The sequence below is a fragment of the Tyto alba genome, unplaced genomic scaffold, assembly GCF_018691265.1.
Source record: "Tyto alba isolate M040663 unplaced genomic scaffold, T.alba_DEE_v4.0 Super-Scaffold_44, whole genome shotgun sequence".
NCBI classification, from domain to species: domain Eukaryota; kingdom Metazoa; phylum Chordata; class Aves; order Strigiformes; family Tytonidae; genus Tyto; species Tyto alba.
Genome location: NW_024881320.1, coordinates 17,129,325 through 17,142,789, shown reverse-complemented (window position 1 = coordinate 17,142,789; position 13,465 = coordinate 17,129,325). Strand labels below are relative to the sequence as shown.

At 43.2% G+C, this 13,465-nt stretch overlaps 1 protein-coding gene across 1 annotated transcript in view; it reads right to left on the bottom strand.

Annotated features, from left to right (window-relative positions):
- The window catches only part of MORC2 (MORC family CW-type zinc finger 2), a 57,462-nt gene that overhangs the window by 17,240 nt on the left and 26,757 nt on the right, over positions 1–13,465 (bottom strand). Inside the window, 6 exon segments of the mRNA XM_042805669.1 lie at positions 2,354–2,459; positions 3,813–3,941; positions 4,069–4,223; positions 4,747–4,887; positions 8,179–8,264; positions 9,170–9,252. Coding sequence (XP_042661603.1) covers positions 2,354–2,459; positions 3,813–3,941; positions 4,069–4,223; positions 4,747–4,887; positions 8,179–8,264; positions 9,170–9,252 — 700 coding nt within the window.

Here is a 13,465-nt window from a genome sequence, read left to right as displayed (position 1 = left end):
TTGCTCATATTCTACTTGCTATAATTAATAAAATTATAATTGGATTATGATCCATTGTGGTCTCAATTTATAACAGTATGCTTGTCTTTGTACTAAACTCCATTTCTAACGATCCTCCTGAGCCAGGGGCTTTATACTGTGTGCACATGTATGTATGGAGGTCTGAGTACCAGCAGCTGGAGTGGGACCACCAGTCACAGGGACCTTTCTGCCTGCATGTCACCAGCTGCAGTGACTGCAGGCATGCATGTGAATGTGTGATTCACAGCAAACGTTGGGCCAAGCAAGCCAATGAGGAGGTGGCCTGGGAGCAAGGGGAGGGGGTGTCTAAGGGCAAGCCTGCAGGAGCTGACTACGGGAGGGACTGGGGCGTCCTGCCCAACTGCTGGAGACAGGTATGGGGGTGTAGGCAGAGCTGTGAGTGCCTCTAGGCAGGATGCACCTGGGAAGAGCAAGGATCCAGATCCTCTATGAGATGGAGAGCACATCCAAGGTGAGACACTGGCAGGTCTGTAGTGTGCATGTGTTATCTGTGTCCATGTGAGGAGGTCTGCACCTCTCACCCTGTGGCACTGCACGCCTCAGGGCTCATCTATCCCAGTGTAAGCAACCAGGGGGATGGGAACCAGGGGCCAGATACAGACGTATTTCCACTAGTGGTCCTTCAACCCGAACAGCTGAGAGGGAAAAGGATGAGGCTGCTGGTGCGGTTTGCATGAGTGCTGTGTGTGTCTGCCTGTTGATCTGCATGGCTGGATGTGTACGCAGGGGGGGGGGGGGGGGGGGCGGCGCTGTTTACCAGCAACACATTCCTAGCCTCACTACCGCTTCCACCTGGGGGGCTGGAGGTGTGGCAGCCTCTTCTCAGGTTTGCTGATTCAGCCCTGTCCCAGCAGTTTAGTCAGAGGACACGCTCAGCACAACCGCACTCTCCATAGTTCCACACCAGGGCACAAATACATGCAGCAACACAGAAGTTAGCATTGGTATTCTTCCAATGACAGGTGCCAAAAGGAAGAAGCCAGAAAACCAACATTTTCCAACTATCAACATCAGAACTTCTTTGTAGCCTTTTCAGCCATAGATGTTACAATTTTTATTCCAATTAAAAGTTACCACCTGGATTCATTCCCTTTGTCTTTAAGCACTGAGCCAGGGCACCTGAATTACAGCTGAGCAGCTTCCCTTGTTATACAATAAAGACAAGAATCAGATTCTATCAGTGTCTCTCTCCACAGAGAAGCAGCAGCCCAGAGCAATCATTTTCCTCATTCAACTAAATGACTAAATTTTATAACTGTGAAACACACCGCTGGGAAATGAGTCGATGTGTTGCTTCCTCAAGTGTGCAAAATGTCATTCTTGGGCTCACTGCAACTCAGAGATGTTGCTGCTGTTTCCGTATCTAATGGGTTGGAGATATAGTAGCAATAGAGACAACTGCAAAGACCCCACTGAACACATATTGCTCCCAGCCTGCTCTTATGACTACTCTTCAATTGCTGCCTATGCTACCTACATTAACACTAAAATGCATAAACTACGGCTACAATCCTATTTCCAGCGACAGTGCAGAAAAACCATAAAGGAACTTCATTTCCCCAAATCACTGGTTGAGGTTGGAGTGGACTCTGGAGGTCATCTGGTCCAACCCTCTGCTCAGGCAGGTCTACTTGGAACTGGTTGCCCAAGACCATATCATGGAATATCTTCAAGGATGCAGACTGCACTGGGCAACCTGAGCCAGGGCTCAGTCACCCTCACAGGGAAAAAGGGTTTCTTGATGTGCAGAGGGAACCTCCCGTGGTCTGGCTTGTGCCCATGGACTCTGGTCGTGCCAGTGGGCACCACTGAGAAGAGCCAGGCTCTGTCCTCTTTGCAGCCTGCCTTCAGGTATTTATACACATTCGTGATATCCCCGAGCCTTCTCTACTCTATGTGGAATAGCATACACGGGCGCCCGGGGCCGTTCCTCCCCAGAGGCAGGACTCTGCACGTCTCCTGGTTGAACCTCATGAGGTTCCTGTTGCCCCATTTCTCCAGCCTGTTCAGGTCCCTCTGGGTGGATGCATGACTCTCTGGCATACCAGCCACTCCTCCCAGTTTGGTATCATCTACAAACTTGCTGAGGGTGTATTCTGCAATATGCACGTTGCACAAATGCCAACCAACACATCAGCTCCAAACACATACATCATCACTACTTTTTTATAGACTGTGAGCACAGCTTAAAGGTACAGAATGACTGCCTACCCCTCCAACTGTTCTCAAAGAACAGATGACCAGAAAAAAAAACCAAACATGTGCAGATAAGGCACACTGCAGAAACTTCTTTATATTAATCAATTCTTACCTGTCTTGTTCAGGATCAGGGTTCATAGAGCATATCCAGCTATCAGGGTAGTTCTTCTCCACTGAACTCAGCTGGAATGGGAGAGTCCGCCACTTCAGACATATATCTGTTCAACAAATACTTTGCATGTCAGAAATATACAGCCTGAGCCACAAAATCACCTTTTTCCATAGCAATTCTCAAGCCCATTTAACACCCAAGGACCACACCACTTTCCAAAGTGTATCCAATGACAATAAGACTAGGGGCCAAAAAAAACCCAAAATGAGACAGCCACAGGATACACTGAACACATTTGCTTTGTGCTCACAAAATGCTTGGAGGAAGACCTCAAATCTTGTACAAGGCATCCATAACAATAATCTGATGAAGCCTGGGATCAATCAATACTAGAGGATTTCACACTCACTGCTGAAACGACAGCACATACAAATCAAACTGGAGAGCCAGTCTTGAAATCACTGCTCATCTCAGAAGTCAGGCTGTTTCTTACTGATATCAACACAGAACAAGTCAGAGACTTATCCACTAAAAAAAAAAAAAAAAAAACCCAACTTTGTAATAATCTAGTAAATTTTAGATCAACCAGAAGACAGATTTGGTTTCCAGAGCATTGCTGGCCTACCAGGAGACCAACAGCTAATAATAATAAATAAAAATTTGTAAAAAAAATCAAGTTTTGCCACAAAAATACAAACTTCCTTAGATCAGAGGACAAGAAGAATGACAGGAAAGCCCCTCCTCTTTGGGAGGAACTTGGAAAGGACTGAGAAAACTGTCAAGGCATGAGAGCCTAACAAAATAATTCCACAAGACTGGCCTCACATTCCTTGCAACATCCTTATCCCTAAGTCCTGTGGGGAAAATTAGGTCAAGAGAGTTTGGAATCCCTCTACTAAGAAACAAAGTGGTTATGTTGAGATTCCCCTTACCCTAGTAAGGGCTTAGCCAGACCTGTTTAGAGGTATACAGAAGAGAATTTGCATTAAATTTGAAAGCCAACTGTAAAAGTTCCCTTCTGTGCTCCCACCAAGTATCAATTAGCAGGACAGTGCATCAGGATACAAATTACTTGGCCACTTTTCAGTGCCTACGGGAAAGTTTCAGATCTTATTCTAGCATTGGGATGGGAGGCTTTGGGCAGTTACTGTTCATATGGTATTTTTAAGTCTATTCTCTACACTGCTACTGGCCACATCTGAGTGTTCTGTAAGGGCACCTGAAGAAATCACAGTTTAAACCGTGCAGGAAAGGAACCTTACACCAAGATGTCTAAGTGCACCATCAAGTGCAGACAAAGACAACTCACAGAGGGAGACAAGCTCTAGAAAGGGATAACAATAGTGAAGCTCATCTCAAATCTCCTACCCATTTAGCTGTTCCCCAACAGCAGCCAGGAGTCCCTCCCCCCCTTCCCCAGGGAGGACCAGCATCCTAATCACAGCCTGGTCAGACGCACCACACTGAATTGTGGTAGGGATCTCCATGGCTCTCCGGCGTTTGTAGCGCAGTTCACTAGATGGAGGCTGGTTCCAGTTTGCTGACAAATAACCAAATTCATCCCAGAACTTGATGATGCCTCTCTGGGCTGGAAGACAAACAAGCCCCTGCTCAATATGCACCTGCATTCTTGGCTGCCCTCCCCCCCCCCTTAGCTGCCTTGCAGCCACCAAAGTTTCCTCTTCCAGGCCCTGGTAATTGTGCAGCTTCATTACCTATAGCAACATCCTTCCAATACTGAGCCAAATGTTCTCCCATGGCCTTTAGCAAGTGTCGATACTCTTTGGCATCAGCAAAGTCTTGTTTATTATGGGTTGGCTCCAGGACCAAATAGGGCACATCCACCACGCCTACCACTCCACCACATGCCCTGGAAGAGGGACACACAGTCACTCCTAGGTCATTGTTCAGAGAAACAATATTGAAGATAGCAGGTTACACTCAATCACCCACCCATTCCTGCAGCAGTACTAATTTTAATTTATCAGCTTTCTAAATCAGACTTGAGCCAGTATGCAAAAAGCAAGATGAACTCAAATATCTCTTTTTTTTTTTTTTTCAAGACCTATTCTCCCTGTTCCTAGAATGAGGCAGTATTGCTACCAGTATACATCAGCCCCAAATGCCAGCAATGAGCACAAAAGCCTTATACTGCTGCAGGTATAACCAAAATCTCTGTAGAGAGAAGTCTCTGTCAAGAAACCGGGGAAATATTTGGTAATATTAAACATAATTTATTTGTCAGAATCCAAACTAAAGGCTGAAAAAATGAGTAAGCCTCACGCTCATGAAGAATGATTAATTCAGAATAAGGTTATTGCACAGCCTAAGTTACATGTAGGAACATGCCAGACTTAAGCAAAAAGATTGCTGAGAGATCTCCAGGAACTCACATGCCACCCTCCAGCTGTGGGCCCACCTTCTCATACATCTTTATCAGTCGACTGCAGTTATAAATGAACATGCCATCCAATTCTCGCTGCTCAATATTAACACCAAAGATAAAATTTAGTTCTTTGGGTTCCTTCAGTGCCCTGTAAGATAATGAAACAGTCTCAGAGATGTTGAAAATAGAACTAAGTATTCACTGTCATTAGACAGAGGGTATGGAAATCCAGCACCATTGAACATTATGGGTTTACTAACACCTGTCCTGTAGTCTGTTATTTCTAAAAAACATGAAGCGTTTGTTGAAGGTGCATGACAATTAAACATGAACTAAATAAAAAACTTTGTTACAGACACCAGTTTAGGCTGGACAGTATCTGTTCAGATAATTTAGTTACTCATTTGGATATGTGTTCTTCTTCAGGAATGGATTCTGGCTTTTACTTCAGATATGCTTGTTCAAAAAAAATTACAGTTAACTAGTTTTATGAAAGCATTGTTAGGTACAGACTGGTCCTCTCCAATGCTATTTTGGTTTGTATTTTCCAGATGTAGATCTCTATGCTAGATCAAGCATGAAAATTAAGATTTTGATAGAAAACTACAGTTTTGATATTCCAATTCTGGGAAAGTTCTTGTAATTACAAGTTTTACATTGCTATTACTCTAAGTTCAAAAGCTGGAAGATATACGGCCCAAGCAGAGCTTTTTCTTCTGGAAATGACAGGATAGCAATTTGCACAATTTCTGCTTTATCTATGCAGCAGATGACTTCAACAAAAGCTTGCCTCAAGTATGTTTATGAGCACATAGGGATTTCTGAATCTGAATCTTTGATTATCATGAATTTTATCTACTGCAATGTAGAAAGCCTCAAGAAATTTAGATCTCTCTGTGTTATAAATCAAACAAAATCCCCATGCCTCACAAACAGAGCTATTGCTCTTTAACAGACTAAATTAAGTAATTAAGTAGTTTCCACAACTTCCATGAAATCCATGCTGAGGATTTTTCATAATGAGGATCCTGTTTCAGGCTGAAGATATCATCAAATGTGAGGTCCAAACTTTTAACTATTGCAAGGCATAGTCTATACCACTGTCCTACCCACCCGCCTAATTTCTGACTTCCCTTATTTCTCCCCCACTCCCATTAAATTCTTAGCACGTATGTGTTTTATCTCAATTAGGAACTTAACTTCTTAAGTGGTTAGTTGAAGACAGTGAATACTTTAAAATGATCTGTTGACTCTCTACTAATATCAGATATTAAAGGAACTTGAGCTGTGCATGCATGAGCACTTAACAATAATAATCTACAGACAGACTTACATATTGTATCTTAATGGTCAAACATCTCAAAATAAATCCCTGAAATGGATTGTTAATTTTCTGTTTAAAGCCATCCTCTTCCCTACACAGATGTATAGGTACCCTGTAACACATGTTCCTTTAAAACAGACGAATATAAAATAAGTTACTAGGAAAATACCTGGAACAGCAGCTTTCAGTAATTTTAAACCTAAACCTTTGCCAAGAGGTGTTTTGAATATTTCCAGCATAGAAACTGGGCTAGAATGTTACCCTTTTGGTCTCAGCTCATCCAGGTGGACAACTGTGATTTGAGAGCATGAGTAGGTGTGGCAAAACACCCACCACAGGGATTTTCTTTTTCTAACTTCTGGAAACAGACGTAGACCCTTAAATTTCAAGTAACAACATGCATTCACCTACAAAACAGGAAGGGCATCTCATTTTTATCAGAGAGGACAGGAAGACAAATTATCATCCAAACCATTTAAAATTAAGGGGTGGGCCAAAAGCCCAGGACTTTATTATCTGCCCTATCTGCTGGATTTATAACCTGACTGTACACAGGCTTTGAAAACCAGAAAGCATTTCTTTCATTGATGCAGCCAGCACCAGAGAAAGAGCAGAAAACTGTCCTAAGACATTCTCTATAACTCAACAGTTTTCTGAGAGGCTACAGAAATTCTTTCAATCAAGAAGGTTTCATATCATATACACATTTTTTCAGGAATTTCTTCTGTTTTCTGGATAAAGTACAAAAGTATGGAAAAGCCTGACCCACTGAACTGTCTCTGATCACTGGTGATGAATGGAGGGACACAGGGAACGTCATGTGCCTGGACAGAGCTGGCAGAGCACCCAGCAGCTCTCGCCTGGAAGAACACATGGCCAAGTTGGTACAGAAATCTAGACAAAAGGCCTTTTCCTCTGCTGTTGGTTAGCTGTCACATACATATATTTTCCTTGTCATCACATATTTCAAACCTGACTAGAGATAACCTTTTGACATCTCTACAGTTGAGGTATTCTTCCAAACCAGCTGGTTTCCATTTTGTGGCCTACAAACCTTCTCAGATTCAAGCAGAAAGAACTGCTGAAGAAAACTTGGAATATCTCATTTCCAACTCATCAATAAAGAACATGAAGAAGCCATTTTCAAACAAACTTGTATTGTCCAAGTTCTTTGCTTGTTGTTCAGCTTTTTAAAAAGCAAAAGTATTTTGCCCATTGCCAGGAAGGCCAGAAGACCATTCACAAAATTTTACTTTGTGCACTAATGTAATCAAAACCAATAATTAAAAGACAAGCTGTTCATGGAAGCTGAAGAAAACGGCTTCTCCCAAGAGTTTCTGCATTCTTCAGATCACAGGTTGAGCACTTTAAAATTAAAGCTCTATTTATTTCTTTATTTATAGCATCTTAAGATGCGTTAGATCTATCTCTGGCAACAAGTCTGATATAGATCTGACCTAAGCAGCCATGTAAACTAGCATGCAAAACAACTAGGTGGGAACGAAGACTTGGTATATATAAATCCCTAACTTTCTCAGACTCTGCATTTGTTTTAAGAGCATTGGTTTCTGGTTACGACTTCATTTATGAAATGCATATGACAAATTTTCAAAAAAACTATACATGAAGAGTGAAATATTCCTGTGAGTATATCATTAGCAAAGTGAACTGCAACCGGAGGTAAGTTAGAACAATGTCTTGGGATTTCATACCACTGACTATAACAGAACTCATCAAGTTTTTAGAAAACATCTACAACTCTAAAAGACATTTCACTGTAACTTGCTAACATTTGTTTGCCTTCCTGAATCTTACCTGCAGATGAAAAAGCGAAAGAGTGAAAACAGCTGATGTGAGAACCAGGGAAACATCTACAGAAGACAAGTCAAATCTAAATATGTCTATCAGCAGCAAGTAAGCAGGGAATAGCAGAAGCAACCAGACTAACAAACTCAGTCCCCTTGGTTTAACAGCCAGGGCATACAGGACACTCACAGATATTTAAACTTTGTGCTGAACTGCTCCCTCTACCACAGAAGCAAAGTAGGAGAGACATCTGAGCACATGGAGTGAACAGCTTGAGAAAATCACAGCTCTGAACCACCTTGCACTCACCGCTGCTTTGCATCCTTGATCCTTTTCTTGACATCAGCCTCCCGGCGCATGGTTATCGCCGAGTTCTGGACTTGACGTAGCATCACCTGCAAACAGGCATCGCACAGTAAAACTGCTGCTGTGAAATTCATTAAATCAACTCACTTCTATGATTTTCTTCCCCCTTCAAGGATACCTCAGAAATGTTTTAAATGTAAAGAATTCATGAACAGTGCAGAGTGACAATCAACACATCTTTACATTTCGGGCAGCACTTGCTGCTGGGTTGTTTAAGCAGCTACACAGTTGTTTGGAAGAAAATGTCTAGATGTATCTGAATGTCTAAGGGAATTGAAATCAGAGGGTAATGGAGCCACAGAGAAACAGCCAGGGTTCTTGGATACTGTTGTTTCCATTAGATGCCACTAGGAAGTACAGTGATTTTAAGCTGGTGTCACTTGCTGACTCACCTGGCAAACACACAAGCCCTCCTCTCACCCAGCGGCAGGCTGGGTCTCAGCCTTGCCCCTGTCAAGAGCCACAGCCCCACTGGGAAGAAGCAAACAGCTCCTCCAAAAGCCCCTGCCCAAATGCTTTGGAGCCAGCTGCACAGGCGGGGCAGGGGGAAACAGCCAAAAAGCACCCAATTTCACTTCTGTTCAAATACCTCGCACTCCCCTGGCCTCTTCTGCAGAGGCTGACATCAAACAAAGTGCCTTGTGGCCAGGAGCTGCTTTCCCACTCAGGATAAAGGGGAGATTGTGGGCAGGGGAACGTCAGCATGCTTCCCACTTGGGCTGGAGATCACATGTAGATGTTGAAGAAAGTCCGGTGGTGACGAGACCACAGAGCTGCCTGAACAGCGCTGGCGACTCACCGCCAACTGAAGTTGCCAGCTGCGTGACCAGGTGCTACCACTGGGTGCTGACCGGCCAGCGCTGCCCCAGAGCCAGCGCTCTGAACTGTCCCCCAGTGCCTCAAATGTGACGTGCTGCCAAAGCACAAGGCTCACCCTGGACTCCCGCGTGAGATCCCCTCCGAGGCGCAGCTCAAGGGCACGGGCTTTACTCTCTGCCTCACGAGCCTTCTCCTCCGCTGAAACACACAGGGAAAAGGATGATGTCAACCATTCAGTACAGACAGCGTATCGTAAGGCATTCACCTGAGACCAGACACGAGCCTTTGCTGGTCTGACATGTACGCAGGTAACACAAACAGGTACAAAATAAAACCTTACATATGAGAGGGCACCACCAACATATCATCTTAAACTTGTTCAGAGGTCGCAGTCAACACCAGCATAATAGCAGTGCTAAAATTTGCAAAGGCATGTTTAAAGGAAAGATCCATGAGGAAGTTAGTAAGGAAGTGGAAGTGGATGCAAGTGACCCTGCCTGTTCTGCCCAGAAGTGTGAAGGCAGAGAAAGGCTCTCACAAAAGGAAGTCTGAGTTCAGGCTTGAAAAGGAGCCTTGAAATTACCTTGAAGAGGTATTTTTCTTGCAGAGATGGAGGGAAAGGACTAGTCTCATAAATGCTTTTATCTTTGACAATTGCTAAATTTTGCCTGGAAAAAGTCGAAGCTGTACTACACACAAAACAGGACACAGTGTTCTGAAAACTTACCACTACACCTGATCTTTGCACGCATATTATACCACTTAAAAGAAATTCCCCTTTTCACTTCTCTCCTATACTACCAACAAGACTGCCTGGCAATAGATGTACCTTCATATCGCTTAAGATTCATTCAATAAATTTCATTTTCAGCAAGGAGATCCCTTCCTAAAATTGAGACACAAGGTGCTTTGGTAAATTAGCACTGCGTACCTTGCATCTGCATGCTCTCCATCCAAAAGCACATTGGTTACAACCCTCTCATGCTCCCTTTCAGGTCAGAGGTCTGTTCTGCTCACAGATGTACCAGAACTCGTTGAGTAACTAATCTTCCTCTGTCCCACTGGCTATGAGGTCCACAGGGGTAAATGTGGACTGGCAAGTAAAGCCCTCCTTAGGCAGGGAAAGTTGGAGCTGCAGCTGCCACCTGTAAGCACCCAACTCAGGCACATGTGCTGTGGATGCAGCACTGACCTTGCCACAATGCTCCCGAGCTTCCAAGCATGGGCATTTTTGAAAGAGGATGGAGTGGTACTGCAGTGTTTGTGAAGTGTAGACATTTCTAACAGAAATAGACTGGTATAAATAAAGTACAAAACAGAAATGTTTACATGCAAGATGACTAGAAGAAACAATAAAGCACAGGTTAGAAGACTGGCTTGTGCTGGCAGCCACAGACATGATTTGTGTCACGATCTGTGCCACTATCCATCACATCTGAGAAGTCATGGCAAGTTCCCACTGACTAGAAAATGGGAAACATAACTCCATTATTAAAAAGGGAAAAAATTAAGACCTGGGGAACCACAGGCCAGTCAGTGTCACCTCTGTGCCCAGCAAGATCATGGAGCGGATCCTCCTGGAAACTATGCTAGGGCACATGGAAAATCAGGAAGCGATTAGTGACAGCCAACATGGCTTCACTAGGGGTAAATTGTGCCTGAAAAATTTGGTGGCCTTCTACGATGGAGTTACAGAGTTAATGGATAAGGGAAGAGCAACTGGCATCATCTATCTGAGCTTGTGCAAAGCATCTGACACTGTCTCACATGGCATCCTCATCTCTAAATTGGAGAGACATGGATGTGATGGATGGAGCACTCAGTGGATAAGGAACTGACTTACTGTGGCTCACTGTGGCTGTGAGACACCCAAAACAAGGAAACACAACAGTGGAGGAACAATCTTGCCCAAGATTAATGGAGGATGAGGTAAGCAAGAAGATGGCAGAATAGCCACTGGCTCCTAGAGATTAGCAAGCACCTGTCCAAAAAGCAGCGCTCAGTTGCCAGCCAGAAGGAATCCACATACTGTAGCCAGTGTTTGATAACCAGTATCCACCGTCCTCAGTGCCACGGTCAGCATTACTTGCAGAAATGTACATAATTCCCTTCTATGTAGTGTTACATTTGAGTTTTGTTCCAGTAATTCCCACAGAAGCACACTGAGGTTCACTGCATCTTACCAAGCAAGTTACAGCAGAACTGCACTGTGCAACTGACTTCATCAAGACAGCTTGGGTAAATGTGAAAACACAGGAGTTTGGAGACTGATTAAAATGCTTGGTCCATTTAACTGAAAGCTTCTATGGTAGAAGCTGGTGAGCTAAATGCAACTGTACCTGGGGGGAAGAACATAGCAGTAACCCATAAGGGCACAGGTCAAACCTGATCCACTAATGCAATGACAAATGAGAAGGTATGGCTGACAGGGAATGACTCAGTTACAAGTCTGAGGGTTGAGGCCCTAATGGGCAAAAATGCATCCCCCTAGGCAGGAAAATGAGCATACAGCAGCTAGAATCCATATTCACATCCTCCCAGGGGACAATAGGCATGGCATACCCATGGTACTGCCAAGCGAATCACTGGACACACTAAAATACTCCAGACTAATACCCAGTGCAGAACACAGCTGTTAATGACTTTCAGTACTGGACATCCACGTAACTCCTCACCCTTTCTGTTTGTTTGCTTTTCAAACTTTCTGAGATGATTTCCTGAAACCAGGCAATGACAATACTGCAGTATTCAGTGCTGGTTCAGAAATATACAGAAAGCAGCTGATGGTCTCTCACAGTTACCTTGCTCAAGAACAGTACTTCTTTCCTGGGTGCATTTACTCGTTTAGGGATCTGGATGCTTATTGTATGTGTCAGGAAGTCAATTCCCAGGGAATGAAGAGTTCCTTTTCCTCATCTTAAATATATGTAAATCTTCACTCCTGAGCCATGACTCTTTAGATATGCCAAAGCCGTTAACACCAACAGTCGGAGCTGCCCGTACGTCTTTTTTAATTTTTCTTTTTTTAAACAAAATTTCCTTCCTCCTCTATAGCTATTTTTCAGTTATCATAAGTTTTGGTTCAAAAAGCTCATATGCTACCTGCAGAGACTCATCAATCCCTCAGTAGAGTTCTACAGTGTGATGGATTCCAACACATCTCTAGCAGGCAGCCACAGCATACTGGAACTGCAGTTAGCTCAGCTGAGACCCACCATTTCACACAATGCACCCCTAGTTTTGAAAGAGAAAACTGCAAATCATTCCCTGGTAAAGAGCCCTCCTAAGATCAGTGTGCATCCTCAAGAGAAAACATATGCTGGAGATGATAAGAAGTTCATCTTTTCTATCAACAGCAGAAAAAAAGAACTCAGTTGTTACAGATTAAATTCATTTTTGTAGAAGAAAATAAATGAGATCTGTCCCACTGAAGCCGAGATTAATGCAACAAGCATGTTTTAGTCCTGGAGGCTTCACATGATTAAATCTTGGAGAAAACAGTCTGAGGTCTGCTGTGAGTTTTCACCCCCAGGTTCAAAGCTCTTTGCTCATCACCCGCTTCACCACCAGAGCTTTGGTGATGAAAATGAGTTTACATTTCCATGCCAATGGTATTTGTTCTTAGCATTGGGACACCGAATGGCAGTATTTTTCAGTGTCAGGACACTAAAGCTCATCTTTTAAACATCATGAAAGCCTCATGGACTGCTACAAGAAAGGAACCTCTCTAAATTATACTATTTGCTCCTTCTTGAAAGGCATTGGAAGTGTGTGCTGAACACCTGCTTTGGCTATAAGACTCAATCTAAAAAATAAATTAATTCATGAGGCTTGAGGCACAGGATAAAGTCTGCTTATACTATATAGTTTCAAGTCTATCTTGTTAGGTTGTACTTCATAAAGAAGGAACGGGGAACACAGAAATTTACACAATTTAATTTTGCTGCTTTGCTTTGGGCAAAGTCAAAATCACATTGTCCTTAATGACTCTTCACAGGCTGAATGTGGCACCATCACTTCTGTATTGATCTGCACACACATATACACACATGCCTAGGGCAGCTCTTACACAGGGAGAAAGGACACATACCTCTGATTGATTTATAAAGTTGATTTATGAAATGATTAGAAGATAGAGATCAACATGTCTTACAACTTCCAAGATTCCTCCTTAACTACAGCATTTCCCCATCAGGGGTTAGGGAGACTGCTTTGTGTGTTAAATCTGTGCAAATTTAATTAAGTTATATGCCACATTTATATGCTTATTCAATTTTTATAATGTCAAATTGGGCTTTTCTTGAGGACTACAGGACATAACAGGAAGGGAAAAGTAGATGGACAAAAGGTATATCATGAAGGGAAAAAAACCCTAAGAAACAAACCAGGACTCCTTTGTATATCCAGACCA